At 39.5% G+C, this 18,208-nt stretch overlaps 1 protein-coding gene across 1 annotated transcript in view; it reads left to right on the top strand.

Annotated features, from left to right (window-relative positions):
• IRAG1 (inositol 1,4,5-triphosphate receptor associated 1) overlaps window positions 1-9,845 on the top strand; it is a 138,867-nt gene extending 129,022 nt beyond the window's left edge. The window contains 3 exon segments of the mRNA XM_074273242.1: window positions 2,413-2,544; window positions 4,939-5,061; window positions 8,870-9,845. Coding sequence (XP_074129343.1) covers window positions 2,413-2,544; window positions 4,939-5,061; window positions 8,870-9,113 — 499 coding nt within the window. The 3' untranslated portion in view covers window positions 9,114-9,845.
• Window positions 9,846-18,208: the final 8,363 nt, after the last annotated feature.

Below are 18,208 nucleotides of genomic sequence, written 5' to 3'. Positions count from 1 at the left end.
TTTTAGTGTGTTCTCTCTCTTTTTTTCTTATTCTGGTGTCCAATTAACAGCCTAATGAAACTTAAGAGGTGCCGAGCAACACAGAAGATGGGAGGGGTTGGTGCCATGGACAGGGAGAAATGCTTAAGATTCTCTCATGAATATATCAGGGGATGCTTACAAGGAGCAGGTGCCATGTGTTTTTATCTTGTGTTTGGTGTTTTTCCAACAAAAACCTGGATTTAAAGCCCAACTTGTAATTTTGTCTGTTTGTGAACCCTCTGTGGTAGTATATTCTGATGGTAGTATGATAGTATATTTTGAGTTCTCTTGAACTCACCCAGGAGAGTTGTAAGGAACGTTTAAAGGTGATATGGAGAGTTGAGTTCCAGACTTCTGAAAAGTCGTTTGCTGGGGATAGCATCAGACAATGGAATCTGTTGATGGGGGTAAACTCACATCCAACAATGGACCATCTGGGCCATTCCTTCCTCTTTTTCCATGCTCATTTTCTGCATATACCATAGGATGTTGAGCTCTGAAAGACCTTAGACACCCTCTAAACCAACTCAGTTTAATAAATGGTCTTGATATTGAGCTCTGACAGACCTTGGACACCCTCTAAACCAATTCAGTTTAACATTTCAACAATTTGCACTTTCTGGGTTTAGTGCTAAGGGAAATATCAGAACTTAAGTAAAATGCAGTCCCTGGCTTCATGTCTAGCTCATAGTCTAGGAAGGGAGTAAAACAGCAACAGAAATAGCTCTGATACTTTGTAGTTGTTCAGTTATTTCAGTCCTGAGTGATTCTTTGTAACCATCATTTGGGGCTTTCTTGGCAAAGATACTGGAGGGGTTTGCCATTTCCTACTCTGGCTCATTTTATAGCTGAGGAAACTGAGGAAAACAGGATTCAGTGACTTGCTCAGGGTCACACAGCTGGTATGTGTCTAAGGTTCAATTAAAACTCCTGACTCCAGACCCAGTGCTATATTCACTGCACCACCTAGCTACCCTATCCATGATACAATTGCTATAATTAATAATTACTGCAGAAGAGAGATAGGAATTAAGTATCTTCAGAGGACCAGAGACAAGGTCATTACCAATAGTGGGCTTCAAGAAAGGTTTCTTGAAAGTAATTTGGCTGGGATGTGTGACTATTCAAATGGTCTAAATGGAAATCTTCCAGATAAAGAGATAACCTGGACAAAATCACAGAGATGGAAAAGTACAGTTGTGTTTGGAGCAGAAATTAGCTACTTTAGCTAAAATATCAGTGCAGTGAGGGGAGTAAGATAAGGCTGGAAAGATGAAGTTTATACCTCTCACCTCTCAGAAAAAAGAAGGTAGTACATATAGAATCACATACTTAAAAGCTCTAAGCAACCTTCTAAGTCCCTCCTTGGTCTGAATTAAAACACCTGAATTCTTCACAGGGATTGACATCAGAGTATTTGTACAATCCAATCCCAGAACTAGCTATTAAGCATCTACTATACGTCAGGCACTGTGCTAACTGCTGGAAATATAATCAATAAAAAAGGGGCACCTCCTGCCCTCAAATAGCTTATGAGTGGAGACAACATAGAGATGGCGTCAGAAAAGCAGGCAGGGAGGAGTGGGATGCTAGAAAGGTATATCTTGTTCCCTGAAGTTGAAACCAGGTAGAGTAATAGATACAACCTGAAATAAACCCATAAAATATGTGGTGACACTGCAGATCAATCATGCACTTACTATGTACCAGGCAATCTGCCAATTCATAGAGATAAAAGGAAAAATCAAAAACAGACTCTGCCCTCAAGGAGTTTACACATTAATGATGGCACATGCTGCAGGCTTCCTAAGCCTCTAACTACCAGAGGTAGAGAGGAAGCTCCTAACATGGTACCAGGTCATGGTCGCACCTCTAAGAGTAAATCTAGACTTTTAGGTGTAGTTGAGTCCAATATGCTTGGGGACCAGAGCTTATTGTAGGAGACCTCAGGATTTTCTCAGAGAATAAACATGTTTTTCAACATTGACTTTAAGGAATAGGGTTGGAAACGACTTAAAAGATGATTGATAAGGCAAATTCCCTGTGGGGCCCCAACTTGTTCTCTATGTTCTCTGCTCCAGTGTGTCTTAGGATACCCAAGGGGTCCCTCCTTGGTCTGAACTGAAATACCTGTACAAGGTCCAGATTGAATCAATCGATAATCAAATGAATAACCATTTATTCAGCACTTGTCCTGAATTCTATGTTGGAGGCATTGATACAAAGAATGAAACAATTTCTAATTCTCAAGGGAGTTTCTGTTCGAAAATTTTAACATACTTGGATTCCATCACCAGATATCAGCAGTGGTATCAAAGACAGGGTGAGTTTTCTATTGCGTTATTCCCCACACTCAACAAGCATTCCTTCTTGTCTCTCATTTTTTACCAGTGGGAAGTCCAATGGGGATCAAGACTGTGAGAGCCCTGCCCCCAGTGCTTCACCTGCCCTAACCCAGAGTGCTTTGGAAGAGATCAGCCAAGAGATCAAGGCCAAAATCGAAGAGGAGGCCTATAACAAAGGGTAAGCTTACAAGCTGATTCTTTTTTGTTTGTTTTAATATTTTTTATTTTCACCAGTTATATGTAAAACATTTTTTTACATTGCTTTTAAAACTTTGAGTTCCATATTCTTTCCCTTTCTCCCCACACTCTTTCCATTGAGAAGGCACATGTGAAGCTACACAAAATATATCCATAAAAGTCATGTTGCAAAAGAAAACATCCCACCAAAAAAAAAAAATCAAGAAAAAAAAGTATGCTTCAATCTGTATATAAGTTGGTCTTCTACAATAAGTTGAATTCAATCCCACAAGCACTAACTGGGGGCTTGCTATGTACCAGGCACTGTGCTAGATGCTGGGAATACAAAAACAAAAAGAAATAATCTTTACCCTCCAGGGGCTTCTGGTCTTCTGAAGTCATTACAGTAATTAATTAAGAAGTTAGAAAGGGAATGCTCATAAAGACTGTCATTTAAGTTCATGGTACCCAATAGCAAACATACATTACTACTTACTTTGCAGGTATTGACCCCCTGAAACAGTCTGGTAAACCCAACCTCTTCTCAGAATAATGTTTTGAACTATATAAAATAAAATGCATAGAGTTGCAGAGGAAATCAGTTATGTTGAAATGCAGTTATCAATTTAGAAAATACATTTACGGATCCAAATTAAGAACCCCTAAGAGTGTTTAAAGTTTAAAAAAATTATACAACCCAAATTTAGAAGGCCTGATCTATGAAGTAAGGTTAGAAATAAAATTAGACAGCTCTTTTGTGATAGTTAAGAATTGGAAACTGAGGGAATATCCATCAATTGGGGAATGTCTAAACAAGCTGTATAATGGAGTATTATTGTACTATAAGAAATAGCAAGCAGAATAATTTCAGAAAAACCTGGGAAAATTTACATAAACTGATGCAAAGTGAGCAGAACCAGGAGAATATTGTACACAGTTAACAGCGACATTGTGCAATGATCAACTATGATGTCTTAGCTCTTCTCAGCAATCCAATCATCCAAGACAATTGCAAAGGACTCATAATGAAAAAATGCCATCCACATTCAGAGAAAGAATTAATGTTGTTTAAATACAGACTGAAACATGATATTTTTCACTTTTCTTTCATTCTTTTCTTTTTATTTTAGTATTCTTATAAAAATGAGTAGTATGGAATTGTTTTACATGATTACACATAAATAACCTATAACTGATTACTTGCTGTCTCAGGAAAAGGGGAGGAGAAGGAAGGATAGAATTTGGAAACCAAACTTCTTTTAAAAATGTTTTTAAATTGCTTTAATATGTAATTAAAGGGAATAAAATATTATATGTTAAGAATTTTTTAAACAGAAATAAATAGAGCTAGACCATGGAGGGTCTTGAGCACTTATATAAAGACAAAGTAAACTCAGAAGAGTGTTACCACATGATTTGAGAGGTGCTTCAAGGGGGTAGAAATTAAAAGACTTGGATTCAAATTCTGTCTTTAAAAAGCTTTAGTTCTGTGATCTTCTGCAAGCCACTTCACCACTATTTGCCTTCATCTCCTTATCTATAAAGTAGGGATAATAATAAAACCTATTTCCCAGGATTTTTTTGAGGATCAAATGAGATAACATTTGTAAAGTGCTTAGGCAAAAGGCCTGGCCCATAGTAAGTGCTCTATAAATGCTATTTATTACCAAGCACTTTCAATGTCAGGCACTGTGTATGAGGGGAGTTCTTTTGTCAACCTTAAGATATTCTGGCAATGTAAGTTATTATTATAATTATTCTTCTCGGATTTTTCATATGCAAAAAATTACCAAATAATTTATTTTATATTATTTAAATCTGTTAACCTCTCCTGTAGAGTATATAGAGATAGAGATAGAGATAGAGATAGAGATAGATAGATAGATAGATAGATAGATAGATAGATAGATAGATAGATAGATTAATGCTGTTTGACCTTGATTCAGTTCCCTGGAAATTATTCCTGTCCCTTTCCCCCTTCTTCTGGTCCTGCATATAAAGTTCTACCAAGCCAGCCTCTCCTTAAAACAGAGAGCAAACCCAGGCCCAACATGGGGTGGAGTGGGGAGTGTAGGGGTCTAAATTGAGGAAATGTCAAACAAGAAGAGAATGTTTTGTTGAGTTTGGGGGGGTTGGTTATGATGAACATTTTATGTGACATTTCCTATAAACAGGAAGGATGAGAGCAGAGATAGTGGGCAATACTATTGACAGCAGTAGTTTTAGGAATGCTTGGTAACTTCATTATACATTCCAGACTTTTCCCCTCATCCACAACCACAGGAAGTTTTGGATACTAACAATCCTCCAGAACTAGGAACTACTTGGGAAATTTGTCCTTGGCCTGGCCTTTCCCAGCCTCAAAACAAAACAAAACACTTTTCTTTCATTAAAGGTATCAAGAAGGCCTAAAGAAAACCAAGGAGCTTCAGGAATTGAAGGAAGAAGAAGAAGAGAAGACAAATGAAAGCCTGGAGGGGCCAGAAAAGGAGGATGAGGAAAAGGAGCTAAAAAGCAGGTGAGGGCTTCTAGTTGCCACCTGAGCATTTCCCAAAGCTTAAGGAAGAGGCAAGGAACAGGGCAAACACAAAATGGAAATAGATGTCTTATACAAATAAGACAGAGACAGAAAGAGGGAGGGAGGGAAAGAGAAAAGAGAGAGACACAGAAAGAGAGACAGACACACAGAGAGAGGGAGAGATGGAGAGAGAGAGAGAGGGAAGGAGAAAAGATAAAGAGGAGGGAGGGAGGGAAGGAGAGGAAAGGATAAATATTAATGAATGATGCAATATAATAATTATGATGACTTTGAATATTTTCATTCCTATCTTATCATTTCCTTGGAAACTATTTGAAATGTTAAAACATTTTTAATTCAACATGTTCAAAATCAGATTCATTTTCTTCCCCCTCTAACCCTAGTCCTCCTCTTAACTTCCCTATTTCTTCCAGGTCCTCATTCCATGAAGCCAAGTTCCTATCGTTGAAGTCTTCCTCTATTCTTTCCTCATCCTCACCTTCACATCCAGTTAGTTTCTAAGCTTTGCCAATCTAAATCTACAGCCTTTCTCCCAATCATCCCACTCTTGTCACCATTTTAATTTAGCCCATTATTACTTTTCACTTAGTTTTGTAATAATCTCTTAATTGATTTACCTTTCTACACACTGTTCTTACTCATGATGATCTGTCATCCACACAACTACCAAATGAAAATCCCTGCACAGGTCTGATGGTATCACTTCCCTACTCAAAAAGCCTCAATGACTTACTTCTAAGATACTATTCGTTTTCTTTATTTGGCATTTAAAATCCTTCCTAATCTAGATACAACCTATTTTTCCAAACTGATTTATAACCGCCCTAATTTTTTCTACAATCTCTACAAAAATTATTTACAGTTCACAGTAGAGACAACATTCCATTTTCTTACTTCCCTGACTTTGCATAAGCTGTTATCCATCTAGCCATCCTCACTCCTGCCTCAGGGAATTCCTAGATCTACTCAAGCTTAAACGAAAGGCTATCTCCTATATGAGGTCTTTCCAAATTCTCTTAGTATTTCCTTAACCCTTGAAATTATATATAGAGATATAGATAGTACATACTTAGCTAGTTCTTGTTGTTCTTCAGCACTATCCCAAATGCAAATTCCGAAAAGGCACACTATTTTCACTTTTGTTCTTGTATTCTCTGGATCTAACATAGTGCCTGCACATAATAGGTGCTTAATCTCAGGATCTAGTGTAGTGCCTGCACATAATAGGTGCTTAATCTCAGGATCTAGTGTAGTGCCTGCATATAGTAGGTGCTTAATCTCAGGATCTAGTATAGTGCCTGCACATAGTAGGTGCTTAATTTTCACTTTTGTTCTTATATTCTTAGGATCTAGCATAGTGCCTGCATATAATAATGTTTATTTCATTGAACTGAATTGATTTTAGTAAGAAACTCAACTTTCACTAAAGTATAGGTTTCCTAAAAATTATCTCAGAATCAGAAACAGAATCAGAGTAACCCTCAAAAGACTTTCCCATCAGGCTCAAAAAAGGCTTTATCAGAGAGACTGCCAGAGAAGGAAGGTCTCCTTAGAAGAAAGGGATGGCTCACTTGGAGGAAAGGAAAAGCAGAAGTGATCTAGTGACATCAAAATGTGGTTTTCTGTGTTTATTAAGAAAGGAGGAAGTTTCAGGTTGAAGAAAGTTGGGGTTGAGAAGAAACAATAGACTTCCCAAGTGCAAACAGATCTTCAGGGTCACCTAAGATTCCTGGAAACTGCTTTGCCTAGGACCAGACTCAAATCAATCCTATTTTGGGGTACTTCGTCCATATCATTGTCCTTTATACTCACAGCTCTGCATCCAAATTCTGTGGGGCTCCCTCATAACTTGTTCACTGTGAATTTTTGCATTTTACCTCATTATTTGCCATTAAATATCAGAAACCAAAGTATTCTGAGTTTAGTCACTCCCTTTACCATCCACAATTGGACTGCCCAGTGGCTGAGCCCAGAGAAATCAGCCACTGTGTCTGGTAGAGCTATGAGGGAAGGTTGGGCTAGGACAGGACTTCACAAATTTCTCCAGAATCCCCACGTATTGTTTCCAAAATCAGAGAATCACAGTGCCATAGATTTGCAGCAGTCATTAGCTGCAATTCCTTCATTTTAAGGGTGAGATTCAGAAAAATTAATTTGCCAGAGTCATGGAGGTAGATATTGTTCAGAGGCTGCCTAGATCTCATCATCATAACTCCTTTTTGTTTCCTGGAAACAAAGGAAACAAACTTAGCTTTCTCCAGAAGCCCCACGAACCATCCTCTTCAGTGAGGCCTTTGAGTTCTTGCATGCCCTACAACATACCCTGACTGGTTTGGTTCAAAAAACATGCTTCCTCCCTTCTCTAGTCCCTTGCCAGCAGCATCCGCCCCCAGCTGAAATCAAAATCCTAAAGAAATCCAGCCTCAGTCCTCTGGAACCAAGTAGAACATGGTACAGTGCCAACAATGCTGGGCTTACAGACTGAGTTCTACAGCTCAAGTTCTGAGCTTAATTATTAATTATGATGACTATGAATATTTTCATTTCTATCTTATTTCCTTGTAAACCATTTGAAATGTTTAAAACATTTTTAATTCAACATGTTCAAAATCAGATTCAGGCAAGTCAGTAGAACTCAGTTTCCTCATCTGCAAAATGAGATGGTTAATGACAGGATTTCTAAATCAAATCCTATCCTATCCTGAGATGGGATGCTTTTCATTCAGTTTGTCACTAGCTCAAAGGGAGAGAGATTTCAGTTTCTCCAGAATTCTGCCTTTGGGAAGAGCCTCTTCACTCAAGCAGCTAGGAGAGAAGTGCCAGGAAAGGAGGATTTCCACCTCTAAATCTATGATCTCAGGAAAACTGTTTTAGATAGAAAGCCCATACCTCCTTCCTGAGAAAAAGCACAGTATAGAGGAAATAAACCGAGGAGCAAAGAAGACTCAAATGATCTCCTTCTGATACTTACTGGCCATGGGGCCAATGTGTACTTTGATCTCTGAGTCTCAATTGCCTTTTCTGGAAAATGGGTATAATTGCATTGTTTTTATAGTGTTTTTATGTTTCATGATTGTGGGATTCCTGGAGTATCTCCAACTCTGCCTCTTTAGGAAAATAAAAATAAAAACTCAGCATTCAATAGGAACTAAATAAATAAGGAACTGGAACTGAGATTTCAACCCCTGAATGAGGAAATTCCTTTTACCAATGTAGATCAGTATTTTCACTACAGTTTATAATCTTAGAGTTACCTAAAGCAGTGAGAGATTATCCAGTGACTTGATATAGAGGGCCATACATAGTGGGGGAACTCTGGGTAAGGTATAAGACCCTTCAGCACAGAGGAAACCTGCTATCTGTGGCCCTCTACAATCAAGGGTTACACAGCCAATATGTACCAGATATGGGCTGTTCCTTTATCTGCCTGAGTCTAAACAATTATTTATTTATTTATTTTTGCTGAGGCAATTGGGATTAAGTGACTTGCCCAGGGTCACACAGCTAGGACATGCTAAGTGTCTGAGACCAGATTTAAACTCAGGTCCTCCTGACTTCAGGGCTGGTGCTCTATCCACTGCACCACCTAGCTGCCCCTAGGCAGCTAAAATAATATTTTAATAATTTAATAATAATAAAATAAATATTTATTTTTAAATAGTGGAATGGTCTGTGCTTTGGATGATCTCATTAACAGAAAAGTGTGGTCTTTGGATGGTAGGGAGTGGCAAGCATGGGGGAAGAGGTATCCACCAAACTAAAATGCCCATCCTTTTTTATTTTTCAGCAAACTTGAAGCCTTGATTCATTTTTTACAAATACTCTACCCCAAGCTGTGCCAGCATTGGAATGTGATCTGGATGGTGGCAGCGGCCATCCTTGTTTTCACAGTTGTCTTGGGTCTGTACAACTCCTATCACTCTTGCACCGAACTGTCGGAGGGGACGCCTGGAAAAGCCACTTGTTCTGCCTCCCAACGGGACTCCTGGTGGAACTCAGGACTTCAACAGGAGCAGCCGGCGGAGCAATAAAGGATGACGGGACATCCGGCTGGTGGGTGACCCTGCCCAGCGTGTCACCGTTTTCCAGTTGTTACATGCAGTTAGGGACACGGGTGTGTTGATGATCTGACATTCCTGCTCCACCAGTCCAGGAGTGAGACGGGATGCTTTTCACTCACCATGACTGATGGAATATGAAGTCCCAATGAAACTGGCCAGGGGAGAGGTCAAGGGGGAGAGAGATTTCACTTTCTCTGCGGAATGCTGCCTTTGAGAAGAGCCCCTTCACTCAAGCAGCTAGGAGGGAAGCACCAGAAGGCCTTTACTGAAGATCAGATATGGCGCCCACTCTTCAACCTATTTTCTAGGCTCTCAGTGGCTACCCAGAGAGATTTTAGCCCAGTAGCTTCAATGCTGATGTCAAAGCTGGAGAGAGCAGGAAGAGCATAGGCCTGGGGGTCTGGAAATGTGGATTCTCATCCCAGCTCTGCCATTAATTAGCCGCTTGACCTTGGCCACCTAACTTTCCCTGAGTCTGACTTTCATTCTCTATAAAATGAGAAGGATGGTTTTGAAGGCCCCTCCCAGTTCTGATTCCCTTTGCTTGCTCCAGCTTCTGGCCATGGCACTATTCTATGCACTTCCCTCTCCATCCATCTCACCCTTTTTTCCTTCTTCCTAAAGTTGTTTTTCACAAGAGTGGGAATGGTTTCTCCCAGAAGTTAATCCATATTGTATTTATCTCAAAATTAAAAAGAAAAAGGAAAACAATCTATGTTCCTGTACACACACATACACACACACATACACACACACACACACACACACACACACACACACTGGTAGGTTCACCTTTTGGAGAGACTCCCTACTAACTCCATCATGAAGATCAGTCTCGTATAAACAAGTTACCAAGTGTGCTGCAGTAACCAATAACCCATTTACTCTGTGATGTAAACCGGTTTTATTTTTTTTTCAAAATACTGAAAGCCCACTGACTCGCTGAGAATCTTTCATCACTTGGCACCCCTTCAATGTCACCCCTTTTATTGGTGATTTTTATTGTATCTTTGGAAATAACTCGCTCACCTCCTTTAGAAGAAAGTTTCTAGAAGGAATCAGTCCCAGGCAGATGGTTGGCTTGGAGAAATGTATCTTCAGCCTGACACACCTAACATGCCCCATCCCATGCACTCTCTTGGAGCATCACTCCCGCTCCAGTCCCCGGGAGAAAACAATCCTGAAATCTGTCAGCAGTGAGCCTACAGGAATCAGAGACACTCTCATTCTTCCCTCCTGGGCCTGCCAACCTGGGGAGATGCTTCCACATCTGACTGAAGGCAGAGATAGAACAATAGCCCCTCTGTCCCTTCAGGATTTTGCTTCACTTTCCCTGAGTCCAAGAATTCCCAGACTCCAACTCTATCTTCCTTGACTTCAATCATCTTGGGCAAAGAACATCTGTGAGAAAAGAAATCCCTCCTTCAGGAGTCTCCCTTTGCTTCCTGTGATAGTTCTCCATTTCTTCACATGTGAGAGGAGGCTGAAGACTCCCGAAATTGGTCTTGTTTCCAAGGCGGAGAAGAGTTTGGTTTGATAGCTTAGCTTTAACAGGACCCACCTGTGCCAAACTCCATTTGCAACCCCCCTCCCTCCACTCCACCTCCAACTGCTTTCCATGAATAATGGCTGGAAACCAGCTAAAAGATGAAGCCAAAGGCTGATGGACCAAGGATGTACCAAAAGGTCAAAGAGAAAGCAGGATAGTACAAAAGAATGTGTCTGTGCATATTAGATACAGCAGAGTGAATTTCCACATGGGTTCCTAGCCCTGAGCTCAGACATGACAAGGTAGATCTGGGTTGCCTCGGTGTCCCCTTTGGGCCCAGAGGCCTCTGTCGTGGAGCCCTGAAAAGCAGGAAGCCAGAGAAGAAGCTGAAAAATTCCTGCATGCAGGCAGCGGTGACACACTAGAGGATATGTTCCAGTGAGTGAGGACACACCGAATAGGTATTCCTAACCCCATCTTTCAGTCAAAGCCAGGACCTCACAAAAGAGAGGGGAAACAGAGAGGGATTCACCTGGTCTGAAGCCAGGACTCTCACTGGAGAAATAGAGAGAGAAGGATAAGGAGTAATGTATTTTTAAAAAGACTTGAGGGACATAATAAAGTAACAGGGAAAAGCCATGAGCAATGACCCCTGGTTGAGGGTTTTCTAAAGTGTCAGTCTCCATCCTGAAGATGCATATACATAGTCAAGGAGCTGGTAGAAACACACCTGAGGACAAGATGGAAGTTACTACTACTCATAATCATAGTTGACATTTCTTTAGCATCTTAAGGTTGGCAAAGCACTTCACTAGAACTATCTCAATTGATCCTCAGAACAAACCTTAAAGGTATTGTTATTTCCACTTTCAAGGTGAGGGGACTGAGGCTAGAAGAGGTTCAGTAACTAATTTGTTGAAAAAGCATCTTTTGATATTGGAGTTCACTTCAACCTCCCTCCAAAGGAAATGACTTCTGGTCCATGAAAGTATGACAGATGAGCAGGAGCGCCTGGCTGCCTTTTGCTCTTCCTGTAGCCACAAACTGGACAACAAATGAGTGTCCTTATGCTTGAAGGGAGCACGTATATGCCTGCTGTGCTGCACCTCATGGCTGCCTGAGTGGGAAAGACTGGTTGAGGCCACTGGTCCGGTGTACCACGCTATTGAAGTCCCGAGCATCGTTAAATCCACACAGGTGTGCCAGCCTTTTACTGAATAGTGTCACGTACTTGAGTTTGAAAATAAAAGTAGTTTCCAAAGCTGTCTCGTGGTCACTGGTACAGATTCTTTATGCATCACATCTTTGTTTTTCCATAAGTAGATTCAAGACCATGGGCCACCACTGACCTCAAACTGAGGACCAAAGAGGCAGGAGAAGAGTTGTAATGATGAATCTGAGAAGGGCAGCTGCTGACTGTGCACAGAGTGCTGGGCCTGAAGCCGGAAGGACTCATCTGTATGAGTTCAATCTGATCTCAAACACTACCTGTGTGAACTTTTGCCTTAGTTCCTCCTCTGTAAAATGAGTTGGAGAAAGAAATGGCAAATCACTCCAATAGCTTTGTCTAAAAAAAAAAAAAAAAAAAAAAAAAAAAAAAAAAAAAAAAAAAAAAGCACCCTAATGAAGTCCCATGAAATGGCTATTCCTGTTCTTGTTCTTTCTTATTCTTCTCCTCCTCCTCTTCCTTCTTCTTCCTCCCCTTCCTCTTTTCCTTTTCCTTCTCCCTCTCTCTTTCTTTTCTTCTTCTTCTTCTTCTTCTTTCTTCTTTCTTCTTCTTCTTCCTCCTCCTCCTTCTTCTTTCTTCTATTTCTTCTTCCTTCTTCTTCTTCTTCCTTCTTCTCCTTCCTTCTTCTTCCTCCTCCTCCTCCTTCCTTTTTCTTCTTCCTTCTTCTCCTTCCTTCTTCCTCCTCCTCCTCCTCCTCCTTCTTCTTCTCTTCCTCCTCCTCCTCCTCCTTCCCTTTATCAGTCTATCCCATTGACTGAAAGGCCACCAACTTTAAAAAAGCAGCAAGACCCCCCCCCAAAAAAGAAAAAAAGTAGTAAACCATACATACGGTCATAGGGCCATACATTCATAGGGAGCTTTATGTGTATAAAGCCTTTTTGCATTCATTATCTAATTTTAACATCATTACAATTATGTGCTAAAGGTAGGGCAAATACCATATCTATTTTAAGGTGAGGGCTATGGTGTTATTAAATGACTTGGCCCAGGCTAATTTGTGGTGAAAGCAATAAAGTCAGGAAGAGGCATTGTGCTTTTAGGAATACAATGTTCTAGACATGATGGGAGTAATTTGTATATGTAGTATCCAGCTTGATAAATGCTTTTTCACTCATTCATCTCTCCTTCTCTCTTTTGTCTCATTGATTCTTGTCTCCTAAAATGCCACTATTCTATGAGGATAACTTTTATTTTTTAACCAATTTTGTTTTCTTTCAATCATCATTGCTTGAGTAGGTCTCTCTCTCTCTCTCTGTCTCTCTCTGTCTCTCTCTCTGTCTCTCTCTGTGTGTATCTCTCTCTCTGTCTCTCTCTCTGTCTCTCTCTCTGTCTCTCTCTCTGTCTCTCTCTGTCTCTCTGTCTCTGTCTCTGTCTCTCTCTCTCTCTCTGTCTCTCTCTCTGTCTCTCTCTCTCTCTCTGTCTCTCTGTCTCTTTCTCTGTCTCTCTCTCTCTGTCTCTCTCTGTCTCTCTGTCTCTCTCTGTCTCTCTCTGTCTCTCTGTCTCTCTCTGTCTCTCTGTCTCTCTCTCTCTCTCTGTCTCTCTGTCTCTCTCTGTCTCTCTCTGTCTCTCTGTCTCTCTCTGTCTCTCTGTCTCTCTCTCTGTCTCTCTCTCTGTCTCTCTTTCTCTTTGTCTCTCTCTCTCTTCCTTTCTTTTCATTAATTCATTAGATAATGAATAGATAATTACATTCACCCCTAGTGGACACACCTCATAGACAATTGGATACATGGATCTGGGACTTGGGGATTTCCAATTCATCCTCATAGAAGTAGTCAATGAAATAGGGGGAAAGGAACTAGGAGGGCTTACTACAATAAATCCATAAAGTGGGTTTTATAACCTGAATCATTTACCTCATAAATTTACTACAAAGATTGAAAGAGATAATAGATGTAAAGCACCTTGCGAATGTAAAAAGGATCTAGAAATATTAGCTATTGCCATTGATTGAATCCCATCCCTCAACTCCAGACTCAGTTTCTCATTCAGCCCAAATTCCTGAAAACTTGAAGAAATAAAAACTAGGAGATGGCCAACTTTTTGGGAAAAATTTGGGAAAAGATTAGTATTTCTCTTCCTTTGACCCCACCACCTCCTCTCATCCTATTTCTGGACTTCCTTTCACTGCCAAACTTCTCCTAGGAATGTTCTAGTCACTCACAGTTTCCGCCTCACCACCCACTCAATGCCCTCACCACTCCCAAGTAATGCTTTGTCTTTGAGGCTATCAAATCCTGTGCCCCTTTTCTCCATCCTCATCTGCCTTGCCTTCTCTGTTGCAGACTACATCATAGACTATTTCCTCCTGGAAAATGTCCTCCGGCACATGACACTACTCTTACCCTGACCACTACTTCCCTATATTTGTAATCTTCCTCTTTTAAAATGTGAATTACTGGAAAACCAGGACTGTGATGCTTTTTGTATTTATTTGTCTCTCCAGCATTTAGCACAAGGTCTGGTACATAGTATAATAGCTTGATAAATGCTTTTTTCATTTATTTACTCATTCATTCTATGTCTCTTATTTCCTCTTCCTCTTCCTCCTTCTTTACTACCTCCTTCTCTTCTTCTTTCTTCTTCCCCTCTCCCATCTTCTCCTCCTCAGTCTATCATCTGTCTTTTTCCTCCTTTCTTCTTGAATCTATCCATCTACTTATCTACTTATCTCTCTCACTTTCCTTCCTGCTTCTCTCCCTTTTCTCTTTCTACTTCCTCCTTCCTTCTGTCCTTCCTCCCTGTCAATCTCTGCCTCTATCGCCATCTCTCCTTCTCTCTCTTATCTCATCCACTCCTACCCCCTAAAATCCCACTATTCTATAAGGATAACTTTTATTTCTTAACCAAATAATTTTGGTTTCTTTCAATGGTCACTGCTTGAGTAGATCTCTCTTTTTTTCCTCTCTCTTTTCTCACTCCTTTCTTTTCATTAATTCCTTAGATAATAAATAGATAATTACATTCAATAGATAAACAATTAAATGATTAGATAAACTAAAAAGAATTTTAGAGATCCCTGCATTTTAGTCTTGGAAAAAACTCATGCTTAAGGAGACGACATGATTTACTCAGGATCATACAACTAGGATATAACAAAGGTGGGGCTTGAACCCTTGTTTTTCTAATGCTGAGGTTAACTATTACTCATCTTTGGTGTACTGAGACCAATCTCTATACTAGCTAGTCTGCTCTTTATGGGCAGACATCTGATCCACACTTATCCCCCTCTTGGTACCCAATGTGGCTTAGCTGAATAAATAGTAAGTGGCTGCCTAACGTTTATATAACTTTCACCAAAGCTCATGTAATAATTCAGCAGCAGAACTAGTATTTGAACCCAAGTTCTCTGATGCCAAATTCAACATTTTTTTTCCATTGAAATCATGCCTTTTTTAATCTCTCCCAAACATACATCACACACATACATTCACAAGTGGACAACTGAAGGTGTTATTTTAAAATACATTTTAGTTTTACGCATGGACATTCAGGCATAAGTTCTTCTTACCTTCACTTGCCTAATTAAGCATCTACATTTTTATGTAAAGCAGCCTTCCTAATGATGATCTGCAATTAAATCATGGAATCAGAAATACTCTCTGGAAGAATCATCCAAAGTTGTTTAATACAATCTATTTGTTGTTGTTGTTGTTCAATCATGTCTTATCCTTCATGACCCCATTTGTTTTCTTAGCAAAGATACTGGAATGGTTTGCCAATTCCTTCTCTAACTCATTTTACAGATGAAGAAACTGAGGCGAAGAGGATTGAATAACTTGTCCAGGATCACTCATTTGTAACTGTCAGGTATCTAGAGATCAGATTTGAATTCAGGTCCTCTTGGTTTTAGGGCTGGTGCTCTATCCATTTAGCCACCTAGCTGCCCAAAACATATCATTTTGTAAAAAAAGAAATCTCATCATCAGACCTCTTTATTTATTGGTGGAGTGGGAGTGGAAGGGACATGGGAAGTCCCAGACTGGCAACAGGAAGGAAAGAGGTCAGTTGTTCCTGACGTTAGGGAGAAGCAGTTTTTCCTGACACAGGCACATGAGGGGGGATTCTTAGCCGGGTCAGATTTACAGAACATACCCACTTCTCACTGTCAGGAACTCAGGAGACTTCCCAAGGGAAGATCGTTGAGCTCCCTGCTCAACTTAGAGACAGGTTGTGGACTACAAGAGATGGGGATTTTCCAGTGCTAACAGTTCCAACTAGCCCCTTTCAGTCATGCTGGAGAATCCTAAGATATCCATTACACACAATCTTAGACATGATCTAGTAACTAAGGATTCTTCAATGGGGACTATGAACTTTTTTTTTTCTTTTTCTTTTTCTTTTTTATTTCATTGTCTTTATTCTAATTCCATGTAAGAGTAGTTTTTAATATTCATTTTTACAAGGCTTTGAGTTCCAAAATTTTCTCTCCATGTCACCTCTCTCCCTCCTTCCCAAGAGAGCAAGCAATTTAATATAAGTTATACATGTACAGTCATTTTAAACATATTTCCATATTAGTCATGTTGTGAAAGAATAATCAGAACAAAAAGGGGAAAACAAAAAAGAAAACCAAAATATTTAAAATTTAACTTTAAAATCAAAAACAAAAAATAATATGATTCAATCTGTATTCATTCTCCATAGTTATTTCTCTGCATACGGATGACATTTTGCATGACAAGTTTTGGAATTGTTTTGGATCACTGTATTGCTGAGATCAAAGTCTCGTAGTGACCATCACACAGTGTTGCTACTACTGTGTACAATGTTCTCTTGTTTCTATTCATTTAGCATCAGTTTTTGCAAGTCTTTCCAGGTTTGGGTTTTTGTTTTTGTTTTGTTTTTTGAAATCTACTTGCTTCTCATTTCTTATAAAACAATAGAATCCTATTACATTCATATACCATACCTTGTTTAGCTATTTCCCATTTGATGAATAGGCCCTCAATTTCCAATTCTTTGCTACCACAAAAAAGGCTGGTATAAATATTTTTACATATGGGTCCTTTCCCTTTTTTATGATCTCTTTGGGATACAGACCTACTAGTGGTATTGCTGGATCAAAGGGTATACAGAGCATACCCACTTCTCACTGTCAGGAACTCATTCAACAGCCCTTTGGGCACAGTCATCAACTTGATTTTTAAAAAATATTTTGATAACTACATTTCAATATTGTTGGCTTCCTTTAAAATTATTTTATTTTATGAATTTTAAAATATTATTATAAGAAAGAGTCAATGGCACCCCAAAAGGTAAAGATTCCTTATTCTAGAGTCAACCTTCTCATTTCACAAATGAGGAAACTAAAGTCTAGTTAAAAGAATCAAATCCCAGTATTTCAGACTCAGAAGGGTTTTAGGGACTCTTTATTCCAAAATCCATCTGAAAAAGAATGCACTTTATAATATATTCGACAAGTGATTTTTGCTGGAAAACATCACAAGAGAAGAAATTCACTGCCTTCCACTAAAGACTGCTAGCAGATTCTACTTTGGGGTAGCTCCATTTATTAGGAAGCGTTTATTCCATCAAACCTAAATTAGCCTGTGTAATTTCCTCCCATTGCTTCTGGTCTTGTCCTTCTGGCACTAAGCAGAACAGGCCTAATCAATTCTTCATAGAATAGTTTATCAAATATTTGCACACTCACATACCTGTCCATCATCCATTGTCCATTCCCCACTTCAATTCTTCTCTTCTCCAGGCAAAACATCCTCAGGTCCTTCAGCTAAGCTTGGTATTGCATGATCATGTTAATACTGTTCATCATCCCAGGCAGCCTTCTCTAAAAACTTTCCAGCTTGTCAATATGCTTCCTAAAATTTGATATTCAGAATTAGGAAAAATATTAAATGTGCTCTGACAAGCACAGAATATTCTAAGCTGGTCACCTCCCAATTCCGGGAAGCTCTACTTTCAATTTCTAAGCTAATACTGCTTCCAATTTCTAGACTGGCAAAGGTGCTTAATAAATGTTGATTGATGAATTGATATCATGCTATATTAAGTTTGCAGTTCAATAAAACCCTTAGATCTTTTCCAGATGAACTGTTGGAACATTTAGCCAGGAAACCAGAAGACTTGGGGTCAACGTGATGGTTGTGTTCAGATATTTGGATGATAGTCCTATAGGGCAAAATTAGGAGCTATGACTAGAAGAGACCAAGAGTCAGATGAATTAAGCTCAATGAAAACTTGGTAACAAATGGAATTGCCTCTGGAGGTAGTTGGTTTCCCCTCACTTTGGGAATTTAAGCAAAAGTTGGATGACCAAAAATTGAGTATGAATAGATAGAATTGGAATAAATTAGTTCATGGAGTTATATCTGTACTTGGAAAGGACTT

This window comes from Sminthopsis crassicaudata, chromosome 6, assembly GCF_048593235.1.
Source record: "Sminthopsis crassicaudata isolate SCR6 chromosome 6, ASM4859323v1, whole genome shotgun sequence".
Classification (NCBI taxonomy): domain Eukaryota; kingdom Metazoa; phylum Chordata; class Mammalia; order Dasyuromorphia; family Dasyuridae; genus Sminthopsis; species Sminthopsis crassicaudata.
The sequence above is the reverse complement of the archived record's forward strand: the minus strand, read 5'-3'. Positions and strand labels throughout refer to the sequence as shown.